Source organism: Narcine bancroftii, chromosome 3 (assembly GCF_036971445.1).
Source record: "Narcine bancroftii isolate sNarBan1 chromosome 3, sNarBan1.hap1, whole genome shotgun sequence".
NCBI lineage: Eukaryota > Metazoa > Chordata > Chondrichthyes > Torpediniformes > Narcinidae > Narcine > Narcine bancroftii.
Genome location: NC_091471.1, coordinates 352,280,736 through 352,301,915, shown reverse-complemented (window position 1 = coordinate 352,301,915; position 21,180 = coordinate 352,280,736). Strand labels below are relative to the sequence as shown.

Sequence of the window (21,180 nt, the reverse complement as noted above, 5' to 3'; positions counted from 1 at the left end):
CTCCCCAATCTTGCTTTAATTGGAGTAAAACTTTTGTTGTGCACAGTGAAAAATATTTTTGAAAGTCTTCTACTGTTCCTCAACTGTCGCGCCATGTAGCTTGTTTTACCAGTCTCTGCTAGCCAACTTCTTCCTCAACCCATGCTAATCTCATTTCTTTCGGCAATAATACCATGGTTTTAATCGAAATATTGGAACCTCCATATGTATGAGACTTTACTAATTTTTTCTAATTCTCTCTGATATGTGGTTTGTTTACATTTTGATATCTGTTTACATGTGTATGTTGCATAGATTTTTTTTGCATTACCAATAAGTGTTAATCCGCCTTGTCCTCAGGAAAATGAATCTCAGGGTTATATGTGATGTTATTAATGTAGTGTGACAATAAATCTGAAATCCAAAAAAAATTTGAAAATTACTTTGTGCATTATTTACTATTGAAAAATATTTTCTGTATTGCATTTTCAATTTGTTTACTTTTCTTTCTTTTATTTTCGGATCTTTTCTTGAGTATAGTTTTTTGTGCTACTGATAAGTAGAAATTCTGCCTGACCTGCAGGAAAAAGAATCTCAGGATTGTACGTGATGTCATGTATGTACTCTGACAATAATTCTGAACTTTGAATTCAATTATGTGATCAATCTCTCCAAGAGGATACCCAACTCCAATATTGTTCATTTTAACTGTCTCATTGCACGGGTCGAGACCTAATATAGCATGTTCCCTTGTGGGCCCAGTATTGTAAAAGGTCAAGATGTCACCAAAGTTCAATTCATGCTAGAGTGGCCTTGCTTTAACAATGCCCAAAGTGGAGTCATTCAAAGAGGATGAAAAGCAAAGTGTAAACATTGAAACTGGATTCTTCATTCATGACAGCACCTTTGAAGTTGGTTCTTGCTGTCTTTAATAAGAAATTAATCTGCACACTTCCACTTCTCCAGATTCCTTCCTTGCCTGGCTGTCTGATTTCCTTTTGAAATGTCTTTTCTGCAGGGAAAGGCAGCTCTGCTTTGATCCATTTTAAATGCAAGTGCTGCCGGCTCTTAGAATTCTACGACTGATGTGCCGTGTATTCAAATTCAAATAGTGAGATCAAATACTTGGGAGATCAGTCATGAAGAATGCATAGCAACTACCAGGGTAGGCTGGATGAGCGAGTGCCTCTTTCGTCGTGCATAGATTTTGAGGCTCTTGGGTGTGAAAGGTTGTGCATCTACAGCAAGGGGCATTTTATTAGGTCCTGCTACCACATCTCGAGTTAGCCGGGATGTTCAATGTTTAGCTCCTGAATGTCCGTGCTGTTAGCTGCACAAAATACAACTGTTGCATGAACTGGCACTTTGTCAATAGCTCAAGCAATGTTGAAATGCCCTGAAGCCCCAAATGAATCTTGTGCTGGAACTGCACGTTATGCTAATTCAACTGCTGGAGTTTGCTTATCTGGATTTCTGCTCCAGGAAACAATAGGCATCATTATTAATTTTGATTTAATGAGAATTTTGCACTTATGTTGTGGGGAAGTTGGGATCACTATCCTCCAATTACGTCCATTCCTCTTGCCATCTTTTCCTGGAAAAGATGGAACAGTACAGCTCCATCAATATCCCATATAACCATTTACGGAGCGGAAACAGGCCATGTTGGCCTTTCGAGTCCGCATCGGTTCACCGATCTTGTGCGCCCTCTTCAGGCATTGGTCCCGGTAGATCTTCAGGAAATAAGGGTAAGAGACAAATGGTGATAGTTGTGTGATAAGGACTGCATGTGAACTGTCATCTGATAATGACTAAATGATACTAATATCACTCAAGAGACAACTCATCTTCAAGCCCCATGTATATAAATGGCAAATTCATGGTAGGTAGCACCTCAGGGCTGTGTACACACTGTTGACTCACAACTTCACTGCCAGATTCGGTTCAAACAGAATCATCAAGTTTGCGAATGATGCAACAGTAGTTGAGCTCATCATAACAATGATGAGTCGGCTGACAGAGAGGAAGTTGGAAGGCTCATAAAATGGGGTGAAAACAACAAACTGAGTCTCAAAATGGAAAAGACAGAGATGATTTCGGACTTCAGGAGGATGAAGGTCGATCAACCTGGATGACACATCAATCGTTCTGCAAGGAGAGCACAAAGTTACTCGGCGTCCATCTAAAGGACAATCTATCCTTGACACACTACAGCTCCTTATTAGTCAGGAAGTCACGGCAGCGTCTACACTTCCTATGGAGGTTGAGGAGGGCAAGGCTACTGGCCTCCAGCTTTACCACATTTTACAGGAGTCCTGACTGGCTGCATCATTGCGTAGTATGGTAGCTACAAAGCATCGAACTAGAAGATAGATAGAAGATCAAATTTTTAATTTAAAAATAATTTTGACATACAGCGCAGTAACAGGCCCTTTTGGCCTACGATCCCATGCCGCCCAATTACACCGAATTGACCTATAACCCCTGGTACATTTTGAAGGGTGGGGGAAAACTGGGAAAAAACCCACGCAGACATGGGGAGAACATACAAACTCCTTACAGTCAGTGCAGAAAACATCAGTCCAAATCACTGGCACTGTAACAGCATTATGCTAACCACTACTCTATCTGTGCCACGCCACACTGGGGTTAACCTTCCATCTATTGATGACATTTACCAGGAGGGTTGCTGAAATAGGCTTCAAAGAATTATAGAAGACCCTTTCTTTCCAGCACAGTGCCTTTGACCCACTACCATCAAGGAGGAGGTACAAGAGCATCAAAATCAGGACTGCCAGGTAGAGTAATAGCATCTTTACCAAGTTGTGAAATTGATGAACAGTATCCTGTAACAAAGTAGGTATTTATATATATTTATTTTAAATTATATTTTTATGTGATTATTATGTACTGTATATGTGTATGCACCAGGTTCTGGAGAAATGCTGTTTTGTCAGGCTGTGTGTGTACAGTCAGATGATAATAAACTTGAACATTAATACTGAAAGATTTTCTATTCTTTCGCTTGCTCAATGTTCGATCCTTGATTCAATCTTTAATTGTTTGTTCTGTGGTATCATTGGGGCATCAATCCATGATCTGTGTAATATGGACAAAAGCTGGATGAGATGATAAAGGGCAGATTGACATTAAACCTCAATGGTAAACAATTTTTCCACAGTTCTACCTAAAGACCATGCATGATTTGAACATTACTACGATATAAAGAAATTAACTTGATGTTGGGAGGGAGTTTAATCAATCAGATCTCCTTGCTTGTAATAATTTCAACTCCTCTGCTTTGTCGGGTTCAATATCTCTTGCAACCACTTCTATCGTAAATTATTTAATCAATTTTTCTTGTGATTATATCATTATTTCTTACTTTTTACCCCTCCTCGGGACACTAATTCTTTCTGAGGTGCAGGTCCACAGATGGTGAAAGGCAATTATCTCACCACTCCAACAACTCGGTTTCAATCCTGACCTACAGCACTGCCTGCATGGAGTCAACATGCTCTCCTTGTGGCTGCTTGGGTTTCTCCCAGGTGCTTCAGTTCTCTTCCAGAGAGCAGGTTGACTGATTAAACTAAGCCACTGTAGATGATCACTGTGTATAGATCAGCAGTCAATCCAACATGGCTATTGATGAAGGAACGGAGCATGGGGTGGGGGTGGGGAAGAAGATTAAAATAGGGAGGCTCCAATAGCTCAGTGGTAAGAGCAATGGTCTTGTAAACAAAGGGTCATGAGTGTGTTCCTCACTGGGGCCTCATTTCTGTGAGAGGTGCTTGACCAAGTGGCAACTCTCTGTCTTCCTTTCGGTTGACAAAGTTAAAGAATTTCATGTATGTTACATTCCAAACGTAGTATTAAATGAGAATAATGAAACCTTTAACCTTTAAAATAGGATTAGTGTTTGTGCAAATCGAGGCTTGATGGCTAGTGTTGGCTCAGTGGGCCGTAAGTCCTGGTTCTGTGCTCAGAGTTTTAGGCTCCTGCATGTGACTATGATTAATAATGTGTAATACAGTTTGGCCTGATTATGTTCTGACTCAGTATGTTCACTCTGGGTCCTGCCACAACCACCAAACCCTTGAATTGTATCTCTTGAGCTGAGTACAATAAGGTAACTTTGTGAAAAACAAGGAACAAAACTAGATTGAATAATTCAGGATTTTTCTGGGGAGTGACTTTTCAATGAGGACAAAGGAAATACAGTGCCCTCCACAATGTTTGGGTCAAAGACATTTTTCTCTTTATTTGCCCGTGCTCCAGTTTTAAGTTTGTAATCAAACAATTTACATGTAATGAGAGTGCGTTTTCCAGGTTTTATTAAAGAGTATTTCTGTACATTTTGTTTTGACCATGTAGAAATAACAGCACTTTTTATAGATATATTCCTTCAATTTCAGGGCACTATGATATTTGGAACGTATATTAGTCATGTTTAGTACTTTGCTGTATATCCCTTGCATTGGATGACTGCTTAAATTCATAGACATCACCAGGTGCAGAGTATCTTTTCTGGTGATGGTCTACTTGCAGCCATCTTCAGTTCCTGCTTGTTTGGGGCTTGTCCCCTTAAGTTTTCTTTTCAGCATATGGAAGGCAAGCTCAATTGGATTTAGCAGTAGGTTTAGGATCATTGTCTTGCTGTAGGATAAGCTCTGTCCAATGGGCTTGGAGGCATTTGCTTCAAACTTGAGCAATGTTACACTTCAGAATTCATTTTGCTACTGCCAAGAGCAGTTACATCATCAATGAAGATAAGTGTGCCACTACCTCTGGTAGCCATACATGAAGATAAGATAGTATGCTTTAGATCTTGGGCAGTTCCTTTACACCTCCACACTCTGCTCTTGCCATCACTCTGATACAGATTAATCTTGGTCTCATTTGTCCACAAGACCATTTTCTAGAATTCTGCAGGCTCTTTTAAATACTTCCTTGGCAAAATGTAATCTCACCATCCTGTCTCTATGGCTAACTAGTGATTTCCCTCTTTCAGTGTAGCCTCTGTACTTCCATTCCTGAAGTCATCTACGGACAGTCGTCATTGACACATCCACACGTGCCTCCTGAAGAGTGTTTCTGATCAGTCAGACAGGCGTTTGGGGATTTTTCTTCATTATGATGAGAAATCTTCTGACATCAGCAGTGGAGGGTCTTCCTTGGCCACCAATTCCTTTGTGATAAATGAGCTCACCAGTTTGCTCTTTCTTTTTAATGATGTTCCAAACAATTGATTGTGGTAGTCCTAAACTTTGGTTAATGTCTCTGACTCTTTTATTCTTTGACTTTCATTGGCACACTGTGGTCCTCATATTGAAAGATCCAACTACAGACTCCAAAGGTGATCAAAAGCTGAGAAGCAAGCCTTGCTCTCTTATAATTGTACCAATGAAGCAATTAAACATGCCTGAGTAAATATCTGAGTGAAGCCAATGTCCAAAACATTATGGCTCCCTGAAATGAGAGAACAATGTATAGAAAGTGCTGTTATTTCTACATGGTCAAACTAAAATGAATACAAATAACCTGAAATAAAATCTGGAATGTGCACTTTAATCACGTGTTTGATTGCAAATTTAAAACTGTGAAACATGGGGGAAAATAAATTAAAAAAAGGTTTTTGTCCTTGACATTGTGGAAGGCACTGTATCTGCTTCCCCTGAAAGGACTGATAGGATAAGGTGCATTTGAGACCCGTGACTATTTATGAGACCCATTCAAATTGTTACTGAGAAAAGAAAATAAGGTAAATTTATTTTATAAGGTGTTAAGTCAACATTTGTGATTGTACACACATATTTAAATGCTCTTTCCTTAACATATCCTATGTTTGGTAACAGGAAGTATACTGGAAATCCAGAATTCCTGTTGTTGAGGGATGATGCTACCCAATTCGAAATTAAATATCCAGTGTTGTTTTCTGGAAATGTATTTCAAGCAGTAGGTTACTGAGTCACCATGGATCATACATGGAGTCAAAACAAAATATTTTGACATTTATAGAGAATGGAAACCAGTCAATCAATATCGACTGCAAGAAAAAACTGCTGGAGGAACTCAGTGGGTCAGGCTGCATCCATGGAAGGAAACAGACAGTCAATGCATCAGGTCAAAGCCCTGCTCCTGATACATATTAGGAAACACAACTGGAGGTTGTGATAAAGTGCTGCACAAATGCAAGTCTACAAATAAAAATAAATCAGAAAATGCTGGAAAAAGGTCAGGCCATTTAGCACCTGTAAGATGGGACTCTAAAAATATCAGCTCAAGAATTCAAAGTAAATGGTTTCTCTCCAATTATACAATGGTCAAAATAAACCTGGATACTGTATTACAATACCCATTAAAGGTTGCAGCAGGCCACAGAGCTCTGGCTCTTTTTACCACCTTTGCACATTCACTGGTGGGTTTGGCTGCTGACATGACAGAGGAAGGGGCTGCTCTGAGCATATTGTTACAAGTCAGAACTACAGAAAGTAAGGACAGGGAATGAATCTGTGGGAGGAAGGACAGTGGACAGCAGGATTTTTCTGCCTAGTGGATCTTGGAGTGACAGTATGCAAATGTCCTTTCTCTTTTCCAGCCAGTAGTTGGTTGAGGGGCTGTGCATTTCCTTAATTTTACAATATTATGGATGTTCACCAGTGCATGTTTCAAAATGACTTCATAACCACTTGAATGAATTACTGCCTGCAATTATCTGTTAGCTTATTATTATTCTACTTTGCTCTCATACCCTCCGAGCAATGCTACAAATGGCCTCAATCAAGTCAATTAATACAAGACCTAAAAGAGCTTGTTATAAAACATTCATGATGTTTTATGATTTTTTAATCAAAGCTGCTGAATATATTACAACAAATATCAAATTCTCTCCCCTCATTGCTAAGTCTTGTCTGACCAGGGTTTGTCTTTCTCTGATTGTTTTGGGTGCTTGGGAAGTATTGACTATTGGGAAGTGGAGTACTCTCTGTGCCAAGCCCTCTTAGGTCATGCAGAATATCGTACTACTCATCACTATACTTCCATGATGTTCCACACATCTAAAATCAGACCAAAACCTGTTCTGCACTACTGTGATGCCTTTTTATTTTCTGCATTGTTCTTCAGTTAAGATTGTCAAGTTAAGGCAAAAAAAAAAGGAAGGTTTGAGCTGTCATGCCAGGCAGAACTGAGGTGACATTGCCCAAACTTATTTCACATAGATCCCTATAAATAGCAGGCTGAGAGGTCTTTCAACTCAATTTTCAGGGCTACATTTGTATCTATGTCATTGACGAATGTGTTCAAACTTCAACACCAGTACTTCACTTTAGCAGGTTGTTAATATGAAATATACAATGAAGTGTGTTGGATTTCATGAATAATCAATGGTATCAAGTGTCTCATGTAACTATTGCTACATTAACTGGACAAGATATCATGGATAAAATTGCAGTGTGTGCTTAAAATAGACAAAAATGAATCTCAATGCATGATTACGAGGTTTCACATATCAGAGAATCTAAATGAGGTATTAGAGTGAAGGGGCTTGAAAGTATGAATTACTAAAGCTAACACATTAAATATGTAAAGCAAGGCCAATTGGCTCTTACCTCCAGAGGGATAGGAAAAAAGAAAAATGAATTTTTAAAAATCAAAATTTGGTTACACTATGCTTGGTACAACACCATGCTGCTTTAGTCATAATATTCATTAAGGACTTAGGGGAATCCTGAGGATGCTTCATTAGGAATGCTGCCAAAAATGCAAGGATATAACAAAAACAGATCATTCAGCCCAATAGGCATTACTGCTCGCTACTGTTTCACTGTCGAACTTAATTCTTTCAAAGTATTCCTCTTTCTCAGTCATTGAAATTTTCCTCAAAAATATCTTGCATATCTAACATTAAAGTTTTAATTATGAACTTCAGTACAATGCTAATATTTATTTTCCCATGCAACAAATTTTGCTCTATATCTCTACGTCATGGTTAATCCTGATCATCACCCAGAGCTAACTTTTCTGGTTAATGGGGAAGGCCTCAACAGGGTCCCCTGGACTACTTCACAGAAGCAGTGTAGTGTCATGAAGGAAAGATCAACTATTAAAGAGTAGCATAGTTAGTGTGGCAGTACATCACCAGAACCAGTGTTCAAATCCGGTGCAGTCTGTTTGTACGTCATGCGGAGACTCCTCAGGAACAGCACTGACTGAATGGCAAAACGATTTGTTTCTGTGCTCTATATTCAATGATACACTTGTTGTTATGCAATGTGATTACATCTGAAGAGTCAAAAGTTCTTAATTTTTGCTACATTGCCACGGAAGAGACTGAAAGAGGGCCAAACCCTGGAGATTAAAGAAAACTTATCAAGCTAATGTTATGTTCCCCCAGCAACTGGCCAAAATTTGGGACTGACAAAGGCATGTGAGTATGAATCTGCCCACACTCAGTCACAGGAGAGCTACGTGGTCTGGCAAGAGCTGAAAGAGAGAACGGAGTGGGGGGGGGGGGGGTGGTGGAATAAAACATTGCATGTACAGAAGGAGCCACACAGCTGTATGTGGATGATTATTACTATCTGTGAAACAAGTGTTCTCCTTTGATCATTACTTGGACTTTCAAAGTTTGGAATTATTCGCTCTAAGCACTTTTATATTATGATACTAAGATAGATACTCAGAAAAATTGGTAAAGATTAGATCTCATATAAATCAGCCTACAAGTAAAAACAAATTCAACCTTTACTGTGATTAAGTACCTCAAGTTTGCTCATTTTTTTAATGAGAAACATTTGTACATATTTTGGTTGATATGGTTCACAGTGTGAACAATAAAAAAAATTATTTAAAAAAATTTTGCTCATTCTTGGGATATCAGCAATGTTGGGAAGGTTGGATTTATAACCTATGCTCAGCTGCTGTGAAAAGGTGATAATGTCCCTTGAACTTCAGCAATCATTTATATCGTAATTCAACTTACACAAAACCTTATGCTGTTGCTTGAAATGCACCATTTCAGAAAGTTCTGACATTATGTGCTTCTATTTTAATCTATAATTTTAAAATCTCATTGCAGGGACAAACAGTAAGTCACCTGTGAGACAAAACCAGAGATTTACAAACTAAATTATGCCTGCAATAACCCAATAGAATAAACAGAAAAAGTGTTGCTTTCTCAATCTCTAAACCCTGCTCCAAGCTCTGCCTCACAGTAAAATTGTGGCTGATTTTTCTCAGTCCCTTGAATCTCTTCATTTATTCTAAAAATGATTGAAAACAGCCACTACCTTAAAACTGTCCTGAGCCAAATCGTTGACTGACTATTCTCTCCATGGATGCTGAGTCACTCCAGCTTCTATTTAAAACATTTTTTTTTATTTTTCACACCATGAACCATATTGACCAAAATACACAAACATTTCCCTCTTGAATATACACACTGTCATTTTCTCCTCTTTTCCCCCCTCTCTTCCCTACCTCCTTCCCACCCCCCTCCCCACCCACTAAACGTTCAAGATATACGATACATTAAACCCATTACAGTATCAGATAGATGTTTTTGCTGTAAGAAGGAAATGGGATTTGGGCATGTGAGAAAGTGGAAAAGATTTGGGAAGATCTAAATCAGGTATTAAATAAAATCACAAAAAGCAACATACCAAAAAATCCAGAGATTTTTCTTCTAAGTAATATAAGTAAAGAACTTGGCTTCGATTTGGATGAAGCACAAAAAAGATTTATTATGATAGCCTTAGCTGTAGCAAAAAAATGTATAATGTCAACCTGGAAATCAGAAGATAGCCTGAGAATACAGCAATGGTGCATAGAAATGAATAAATGTATTCCATTGGAAAAAATAACATATAATTTAAGAAATAACATCACAGTATTCAAACAAATTTGGGAACCGTACATGGAACACAACAAAGAAGTCCTACCGCAGACCTCCACCACCTACAATGACAGAATGAGCAGAAGACGAAATGGACTGACCCAGTCTGTAAAAGTAGATGACACAAATTTCTTGTTTATTTTCATTGTGTAATGACTCCTGCTTCTATTTGATGTTCCTGATTTCTTCCTGTTTATTTATTTACATGCATGCAGTAAGCAAAAAAGATGGATCTGCCCCAGATCCATCTCAGGTACTGTTGGGACCCACTGGTCTCTGGCTGCACTCCAAATCTTGTGCCTGGTCCCAGCAGTGATTAGGTGTGATGCCAGAGCTGGGTATCAGGCAAGAGACTTGAAATGAGACCAGAGCCAGCAGTTGGTAATGTGGTTTGGTCTGTAGCCAGAGCCAGGTTGAAGGAAGGTGTGTCACTGTAGATTAGGGGCAAGGTCAGGTGTGAGCCCACAGCTAACAGTCAGAAATAGGGTTAGATGCAAGGCCAGAGCTGCAGATCAGAGACATGGTTGGATGTAGATTCAGAGCCTGAACTGGGGATATAGTTAAGTGAGATTCCCGCTGGGATTGTGGTTAAATAAAAGAACAAAAGCAGAACTGAGGGTGTGGTTAGGAGGATATTGATAAATTTATAAAATGGACAGAGTAACTGCTGATGGAACTTAATCCTGACGTACAAAGTGACGGACTTTGGGAAGATTAACATAGGTAGAAAATGCACAATGAAGGTAAGGCCCGAGGAATAGAGGAACCAAGGGATGTACAAGGATCACTGAAGGTGCAAAGGACATTAGGTTGCATTAGCTGGGGCAGAGAATACATGAATATGGAGGTTTTGATACAGTTTTGAAAAACATTGGTTAGGTCACAACTGGAGAACTATATGTAGTTCTGACCATTTAACTGTATTGGAGAGGTAAAAGGGGAGATTACCCTGGATTTTGCCTGGAATAGAGCATTTCAATTACGAAGAGAGGCTGGATTTGCTTTGCTTTGGTGGAGGAGGCTGAGGAAGGACCTGATTTTAGGATGCCATTGACATAATCAGGTGAAAAATCCACATCTATGTACTTTCACACACCAGAGATGTACCAGGCCTGCACATATGGTTAATCTAAACAGTCTGACTGGTGCCAGCTGACTTCCTTGGCATTCTTTGATCTTCTTCCACCAAATAATAGCATCTGGTGTAAGGTACTTGAAAGCAAGCTAACATATCATGAAAAATGGCATGATAAAACGTAGCTGTGTTCCTTTAGAGCCCCCTTGGAAAAGGTGACCTCAAATATCCACTGGCTTGGTATCACGGCGAGAAGAATTACTTGCATTTTGATCTTACATTAGCAATACATTTATCTATGCCAAGAGAAAAAAAAGATTGGCAGTAGGTGCTGTTATTGTGGGAAACAGTTAAATCAGAAAAGCTTAATGGGAATATTCCCACACTTGGAAATTTCACGTCTTTATATGGTGCACATTCAAGCCACAATAAAGCCGCTTGCCTTTAACATATCAACCTGCAACAACCCCCAACAATTCCCAGATGTTTCAATCAAAAAAACTGCTCTCATGTAAAAGAATATTTTAAGTTTTTGCCAAAGCTTAATACAACTGCGTAACTAAAATACCATTCCCTATTCTCAGCTTTTTCAAGACTATTAAACACAAATCCTGCATATTTCGGTCCTCTGTTCCTACTTCACACTCTGCCCCCTGGAGGGAAGGTCAAGCAGCATGCAAGAAAGGTCAAAATGATTGCCTAGTGATAGACTGTGGAAACTGTTATTGCTTAAATGGGTTTCAGATGCTGATAGGCCACATACAATAAAGAACAGCTGTATGGTTTTAAAGTTGACTTACTTTTGCCTTTACCCACTCACTGACAATTAAACCTATTTCAATATTGCATCTGACCTTTGAAATAAGCTTTCATCAAAATAGTTCAAGAATCAGCACAAAACAAATTTTGAAGGAAGAGCTGAAAATTTATGGCGCTGGAGAGAAGCAAAATGTTACGTAATACTGTGGTTTATGAAGGATAACCTCTGTATACTTGACTAGTGTCTTTCAAACTTCCCTTGTTCCTGTTTAAGCTTTACAACTGCCGAGCATGAAATGTTGAATGTAAACTGCTCATCAGATGTGTCCGGAGAACACACACAATGGGCAACTTATACCGTTGCTGGATAGATTGTCCTAAGTTCATAAGAATATTTTGCACAGTATGTCTGTTCACAAACTCATCTGATCAGTAGTTTTGAAACACACAATATATTTCCTCTCAATTTTAATTACATCATCAGTAAATCTTACTTAACATAAAATTTACAATTATTTCCAGATAACCATTAGTATCAATATGAAACTTGTGTAAATATAACACTATCTTGACAATTAAAGAACTTTACAATTACATTTTACTTGCTTGTTCCATTCTAGCTCAAGCATCATTCTTTAACAGCTCAAATAAAGATTCATAAAAGGCATTACTTCTGTTTCAGCTAGGGTACAAAGCTGATGACCAGTGACCGGCAAGTTGTTTCATATCTTTTTTGGGAGTCCTAGAACAGCTTAAAATGTAATGCTTCAATAATATTTTATCTTAAACTAAAGATATAAACAGATATAATATTGCCAGTCTTTTCACTGTTGTTTGTCAAAGTCACTTTAAAAGATTGATGGTGTCTTTTTATATGCAGTTTCGTCCGCGAAGCCAAGCCAAAGAAGAACAAGTAAAAATGCAGAATTGTGCAGAGCACTAATGCTGCTAAGTCAGTTAGAGTACATGGGCATTCACCCAAAGGCAGTTGACAGTGAGCAATGCCATCATTAATTATTTCCTCTTTGGTTAACAAGCACTCCTGAACTATAAAAATATCCAACTCAATAGTTTTTCCCCTTTATCATTCAAGATATTTTAGATGCAAGTAATCTACGACATCACCAAAGCAGAAACCAATTGTCGAAGGGATCATATTAAGATCCTTTTCACCTGTGAATGAATTGAGACAGTTTGTCTTCTGTTACAGCATATTTAAAAACAAAATTTCAAATATCCCAAAATTAGAAAAGATCAGGATGAAGAGTCAAAGTCAGTACAATGATAAGCAAAACATTTATTGCTTGGAATTGAATACAAAAATATGGACGTTATGTTTTAACATTTTGGGAAACACAGTTAGTGTAGCGGTTAGCGCAATGTTACTACAGTGCCAGTAACCCAGGTTTGAATCCTGTGTTATCTGTAAGGAGTTGTATGTTCTCCATGTATCTGCATGGGTTTCCTCTGGATGCTGCAGTTTCCACTCACCTTTCAAAACATACTGAGGGTGTAGATTAATTGGGCGGCACAAGCACATGGACCAGAACAGCCTGTTACTGTGCTGTATGTCTAAATTTAAAATTTACTTTGGTCCAAATTTTTAGACCATTGGTGAGATGGCATCAGGAGTTCTATACAGGGTATGGTCTCCTTATTTAAAGTAGAATGCATAAGAAATAGCTCAGAGAAGATTTACTGGAAAAAAAACTGGAATGAATAGGGTGTCTTATGAGGAAAGGTTTAACCAATCAGGCTTGTATCCAATGAAGTTTAGAACAGGGCACAAGATCCAAAAGGATCCTGACATCGTTCATCTGGAGAGGGTGGGTCACAGAGTAAGAATACAGGATCACCCCTTTTAGAGATGTGAGGCTTTTTTTTTGTCCTCAAAGTTTAAGCTTTTGTAACACTCTTCTTTAAATGGTGGTAAAAGACCTTCAAAATGTTTTCAAGCAGAATTATTCAGATACTTTGAAAGCAAGTGGATGAAAGATCCTATAGGTAGGTAGCAATATGGAGTTGAGGTTACAATCGAGATCATTCATGATCTAAAAAGAACCAAAGAACAATTGCCACAGAAACAGGCCACTTCGGCCCCAATAGAGTGTACCAAGCCACTTTTTCAGGCTGAGTCCCACTGACCTCCATATAGTCCTCCATATCTCTTCCATTCATATACAGGGCGATATATATATATATATATATATAATGCGATGGCTCAGGTCCAAAAAAAATCAGATTGTGAAAAAGGGGGTCACGAACAGTTAATTATAGTTAGACATGCAATAGCTATTAATGATGTATATTAATATTTTTTTGGAAACTTATTTTGTCTTTTGCATTGTTTGACTTGAAAATTTGTAAATAAAATAAAAATTAAATTAAAAAGAACAATATTGACACCTATCTTTAAATAGTGCCAAATTAAATAGTTGGATGGCAGAGCAGTAAAAAAATATTTTGATTATGATGCTGTCACAGTTATAGATCTTTTGAATATTTTAATGCTATTGAATTAATTGCCACTGATAATTGGGCAAAATCCAGCAAGGGAGTTTTGCCTTATAGTAATTTGTAAGGAAGCATTGCTGGCTTTCTGAATTGATCAATGTTGGCAATTTGGTGAAATAAAGTACCTTTTTTGAAAAAAAGATGTGAATTGAGCAGCATTGATGTGCTGAGGGCAGGATATGAAGTATTTCTGACCTTTCATTACAGTAAGAGACCATTCTTGGAATCAGTGGAAAGTCCATAGGTAGGCCAGAAGGTTGAATCTAGAGATGAAAACAAATGTGTACATAAAATTTTGGGCTTGAACTTATTACCAATGCTGAGTTACATAATCTTGATGCTTATATGGTCAGGTTTACTTCATTGAGTTCAATGGTCTTGACTTGGAGCTTGAAGCCACTCTGATCTCAAATAATGTGGTGGTGCTCAGCAGAAGAATCTTCTTCGGGTGGGTGGCCACAACAAATGCTAATCATAAAACAGCTGTATAAAACATTTGAGCCAGAGGTGCTGTTTTAATCTGATATTCAGATTAAAAAAACAAATACTTGGAAACAATTAAAAATCAAACTGGTTTTCCAGTTTGACCATGTAAAAATAATTAGTATTAGATTAATTGAGATTAGTACAGATGTGTAACCTTGCCTTTAATTGTCCAAAATCCTGGAGGAACTCAGCTGGCTTTGCAGCCCAACAGGCTTGAGCCCTTCTTCGAGAAATAAGCAAAGCATTCTGCAGATTTCGGTGTTACCCCCTTTGCCTTAATTATTTCCAGGATTGTTTGGATAATCTTAGGAAATATTTTCCACCATTGGTGACTGCAAATCTAAATTGCAACCTTTGTGCAAATGTTTGGTTACATTGCATAATTTATTTGCATCCAAAAAGAAATTACTTTTAAAGGTTTGATGTCCCATTTGACAAAATGGTTAAGAAAAGTAATCTTTAAATTATTAAGAAAGATGCAAACAGCATGAAGTAATAAACAGTGTATTGCTTTTAAAATAGTTCTGTCGTTTTAAAATAAATGCTTTATTAATGCGAGAAAACAAAGCAGTCTCCACACCATACCGAGAACATATTTCAGAGATTTCTGGTTTGGATATATGTAATGTTTTGAGTTGTGAAATATCTTGTGTTCAACTCTTCTTACTGCAATTGCATTAGACTTATTTGTGACCAAAATAAATTCCAAATAAACACACTCTGCGTTCTGTGATTGAGTGACACAAAAGGGAAATGCTGATGCTTATCACTCAAATGATTTTTTATGGCTTGTTAGTTCTCAGAGTGTTCACAGACATATTCAATCCTTCATTGCTGAATATGGAGGCTCCCACTTGCTTTAAAAGGGCATCAATCATCCTGGTGCCCAAGAAAAGCAGAGGGACCTGCCACAATAACTATCGCCCCAGTAGCACCAACTTCTACTGTGATGAAATGATTTGAGAGGTTGGTCATGGCCAGAATTAACTTGTACCTAAGTAAAGACTTGAACCCACTGCAATAATCACTCCACAGAAGATGCAATTTCACTGGCTCTCCACTCAACATGGGATCATCAGGACAACAGCAACACATATATCAGGCTGCTTTTCATTGATTACAGCTCAGCTTTCAACACCATTATCCCCTCAGTATCAGTCATCGAACTTCAAAACCTGGGCCTCAGCACTTCTCTCTGCAACTGGATCCTTGACTTCCTTATCAGAAGACCACTGTAAAAAGTGCGAATCAGTAACAACATCTCCTCTTCATTGACAATCAACACCATCACACCTCAAGGATGCCCACTGCTCTACTAACTCTACACCCCTGACTGTGTGACTAGGCATGATTTGCTGGTGACACCACGGTCATCAAGAGAATCACAGATGGGAATGAGGAAGTGTACAGGAGTGAGACAGATCAGCGAGCTGAGTTGTGCCACAACAACAAACCTGCCCTCAACATTAGTAAAATTAAGGATCTGATTGTTGACTTCAGGAAGGGGAAAGCAGGAAAACACAAAACTATCCTCAATGAGGAGTCAGCAGTAGAAAGGGTAAAGAAATTCAAATGCCCGGGTGTCAACATCTCTGAAGATCTATCTTGGGGCCTTCAAGTTGATGCAATAATGAAGAAGCCTAGCGAGCAGCTACACTTTATGAAGAGTTTGAGGAGATTTGGTCTGTCACCAAAGACCCTTGCAAATTTCTACAGGTGTACCGAAGAGAGCATTTTGACTGGTTGCATCAATGTCTGGTATGGAGGTGCCAATTCACAGGACAGGAGGAGGTTACCATCATGGGCATTAGTTTTCACTCCATTAAGGTCATCTACAAGAGGCAGAGTCTTAAGAAAGCAGCCTCTATCTTCAAGGACCCTCAACATCCAGGCCATGCCCTCTTCTCACTGCTACCACCAGGAAGGAGGTACAGGAGCCTGAAGATGAACACCCAATGGAACAAAAACAGCTTCTTCCCCTCTGCCATCAGATTTCTGAACGGACAATGAAGCACAGACACTATCCCAATTTTTCTCTTCTTCTGCACTAATTGGGTTCTTTTTAAAATGTAATTTATAGCAATCTTTATATCTGTAGTGATGCCACAAAATTTTGTTACACAAGTTCATGACAATAAATTCTGATTCTAATTCAAAAGCATGTTATTTCTTGTTAACCTGAAATACTTGATGTAGTTGAAAAGGTGATACAAAATTCACATAGTCTCAAAATTACACACTGGAAGCAGTCTGAATTCTAAACTTTGTTGTCCTTTAATAATATCCTCTTCCACACATATTCCAACACAATGTGACAACATATAATTGGAAATCTCACTTTTTTTCTCAGCATCCAGTTGAAAATGCACATTTCTGAAAAAAAATATATTTTTTTGTTTTTTTTAAGATAACAAACTTGAAGAACTGAATGAACAAAACTTTCATGAGAAATATGAAATAAAGAGCTCAAGTGAAGGGAGATATTGCATTCACATCGGCTTCTTATTCCTTTTGTAGTTAAATTTAATTTTAAAAAACTTTCATTTACATTGTGCCTTCTTTAATCTTAGAGAAACCCATACTCCTTATAACCAAAGTAGTATACAGAACATACAGAACGCAGCAGACAATGTCTGCAGAGCAAGCCCAACAAATGGCAATGAGAATAATGACCCAATAATGACCCAATAATGTGTTTTTAGTGAAGTTGGTTGAAATTATAAATTAGTCAGGACACCAAGAACAACTCTCATGTTTTCTTTGAAATAATGCCATGGTATCTTGTATGTCCACTTGAAAGGATGTACTGGGCCTCATTTTAACATCTTATCTGGCAAATAGCCCTCAATATCTCACTGATGTGTCAAACTAGATTTCATGCTCAAATCTCTGGAGTGGGAATGGAATCCAGAACTTTCTGACTCAGAGGTGAGACTCCTGCCAAATGCACCATGCCTGACAATTTAATAATAGTCTATTTAAGAGATAAAATATATTATAATTACACAATAAGGCATCGACAATGTTAAAACAGGTCAGTGATTGTGTTATATGATATTACTGGTTTACTAAACACATATCTTAGCAGTTAGAGTAGAGAATAACACCATCATAACATCACATAGTCAACAAATGGCAGGTCTAAATTGAAGTCTGGAATGTTTATGTTTTATTCCAAAGTTTTTACTGCAAACATGTCAGTGGTTTATCGATTACATATTTCATAGTCAATAAAATCACTAATTTGGTAAATTGCTCTTCAAAGAGTATTTTTTCCCTGGATTGATCTCAATCTTAATTAAGTTTAAAAAATTGGACCCACAGCACCAACAGGCCACAAGCCCATGCCGCCCAATACCAATAACTCCTATATGTTCTGAAGGGTGGGAGGAAACCATAGTGCTCAGAAGTAACCCATGCAGACACGAGGAAAATATTGAAACTCATTACAGACAGCACCAGATTTGCTGGCGCTGTAATAGCATTGGGCCAACAACTACACTAACCATGCCCCCTTATTTAAAAATGTTTAAATAACCATGGTGTCATCCCAGTTGTAAGCAATGTTTAGAGCAGCAACAAAGTCTTCCTTAGAAGACTTGTACTCTTTGCCAATGACCCTAATGATGTTCCATATCTTCTCTGTCAAAGTTTCATTTGTGATCTATAAAATAACAACAGCAGGATGAAAACTATGTGTTGACTTAGATCCTCCCATTTGGGGACTTTTTTTCTGATTGTCCCTCAATCAGGCATTGATTGTGTGATGATGCATATAAACAAAATGTTCTTCTAACTAAATACCAGAAGGTCAAACCACTCTAGTGGCGAGTTTAGGCGCAGAAAGGGTCCTGATCATATTGGACATTCGGTTCAGGGAGCTCAGGTTCACCAATGGATGGACAGGAGGCTGTGTGGCTGCAGAGATTGGGGGAGCACTGGAGGTGAATCCACAGACATTCAATGGATGTGAAAGAAATCCCTTTTTATTCTCTTTCGCTTATTGTTAAGTGTGCCAGGCTAGTGGGAAAAGTTGACAAATTTTGTGTATTATTACATTTGTGGAAAATTACATGATAATAAATCTTGAATCCCTACTCAGCCATCACTCTGTGCTTGCTGACCCATGTTGTTTCTAGTTCCAGAATCTACTCAAGGTTAAAATTCCCAACCTTTTCAAATTCTTCCTTCGTGTCAACCTTCCCATCTGTAATCTCATCAGCCCTACAAGCTCCCAGTTGCATGATTTTATTCTGTGAATTCTACCCATTCTATTAGCGCAAGATCCCCAAGCATCAAATAGCTAAACAGGAATCCTAGAAGGTTGCAAAACTAGGGCTGAACAGGTTTGCATTCTGTTTGTGAATTACCTGCCACAAGTCTGCTACCAGAGTATAAGAAAAAACAGGTCATCACCAAGAATCCACCACAATTTGTGCTTTTCAGAATCTATCTTGAAATTGTATTTGGAGGAGGAAAAAAAAATTCAATTGCCTAAATATTGTATCAAGTTCCTCATGTTTTAAGAATAAACAAGTTCAGTTGCCGTAAACTTGTGGCAGGTATTACACACAGCAAGCTCATTCCAGTGATGAACTAATAAAATGGAAATTTAGTTAATGAGGATTCTGCCCCAGACGCTAACAAAATGCCTACTATTATTATTCAATGATCATTATTAAATGTTCACCACCCATTGGAAATTGCTCATCGGCTTAACACACTAGTCTGGTATTCAGCACTAAAACATACCTATAAGCCTCTCAGAAACATTCAAATCCACATTTCCAGATCAGCTTAAATGAACATTAAAGGAGCAAAGATTAACTTGATTGTTTTATGTGAAAAAAGTTATAAAAAAGTGTTTTACCGAAAGGCTTCTTCTAATTTCCAAATCTGCTTCAGTGCATTTGCTTTCTCTTGGTCTTTCTCAGCAAGCAAGTTGTGGATCTAAAATAAAATAAAATATATAATACAGTAGGAGCAAAAATAATAGATAGATGACAATTTAAGTGTATTTCAAATTTAATGTTCTCTCAAATATTAAATGGTTTGGTAATTAAAATAACACTGTTGGCAGCTGCAACAAAATTTGTGGGTTGTACAAAAAGGGTGATGAATCAACATACAGGAGGGAGATTAAAAACTTGGCTAAATGATGCACCAACAACAATTTTACTCTCAATGTCACCACAATCAAGGAGCTGATTGATGACATCAGGAATGAAAAACTAGAGGTACATGATCCAGTGATTATTGGGGGAGTAGAGGTGGATGGGGTGATCAAATTTAAGTTCTTGGGAGTCACCATCTCAGAGGATCTTTCCTGGACCTAACACATTACGAAGAAAGCACACAAACGCCTCTACTTCTTCAAAGGTTTGCGGAAGTTTTGTGTGACATTGGAAACCTTGGCAAATTTCTACAGATGAAAGAGTGCAGAGAAGATTTAGGATATTGCTGGGTCTTCAGGAGTTGAGTTACAGGGAAAGATTAAACAGATTATGACTTTATTCCTTGGAGCATATAAGAATGAGGGGAGATTTGATAGAGATTTAAAAATTATGAGGGGCACAGACAGAGTAAAGGTGAGTAGATTTTTTCCACTTAGATTAGGAGAGATAAATATGAGAGGACATGGTTTTAGAGTGAAATGAGAAAGGTTTAGGGAGAACACTGGATAGATACATGGATGGGAGAGGTCTGGAGGGTTATGGACTGGTCAATGGGACTAGCAAAATAATATTTCAGCACAGACTAGAAGGCCTGAATGGCCTGTTTTCCATGCTGTAGTATTCTATTGTTCTATGTGTGGTGCAAAGTGTGCTGTCCGGCTGCATCATAGGCTGGTATTGGGACACCAAAACCCCGAGCGCAAAACCCTGAAAAAAAGCAGTGAACATAGCTCAGGATGTCACAGGCAAAACCCTCCTCATCTTAGAGCACATCTACAGGGAACACTGCTGTTGGAAAGCAGCAGCAATCATCAAGGATCCACATCACCCAGCACACGCTTTGTTCTCACTGCTACCATCAGGAAAGAAGTAAAGGTGTCACAAGACCCGCACTGTCACAGCTGCTATCTCTCCATTATCAGACCCTTCAACAATAAATTCAATCAGGGACTCATTTAAGAGTCCTTACCTTTGCACTTTATTGGGGTTTCCCCTGTCTGTCTGGCACAATTTGTTTACATTTCTTTATTTGTTTGCATGTGTACATTAACTATGTTTTCTTTTACATACCAATAAGTTGGTAATTCCACCTCGCCTGCAGGAAAAAGAATCTCAAGGTTGTATGTGATGTCATGTATGTGCTCTGACAATAAATCTAAAATAATCTCTTCTTGTTCTTTAATTACAGTAAAAACCCCTGGTATCTGGCACTTATGTGGATCGGTAGATGCTGAATATTTGAGTTTTCCAGTTGCTTGAGACTCATTTTTACAATGCCTAACATCTGCATTAAGAAT

General features: G+C 38.2%; 1 protein-coding gene across 7 annotated transcripts in view; it reads right to left on the bottom strand.

Moving 5' to 3' along the window:
• The window catches only part of cep112 (centrosomal protein 112), a 399,081-nt gene that overhangs the window by 207,330 nt on the left and 170,571 nt on the right, over positions 1 to 21,180 (bottom strand). For all 7 annotated transcript variants that reach the window (XM_069929793.1, XM_069929789.1, XM_069929788.1 and 4 more), the window contains one exon: positions 19,579 to 19,658. In XM_069929793.1, the coding sequence (XP_069785894.1) occupies positions 19,579 to 19,658 (80 nt within the window). The remainder of the gene's footprint in view (positions 1 to 19,578; positions 19,659 to 21,180) is intronic.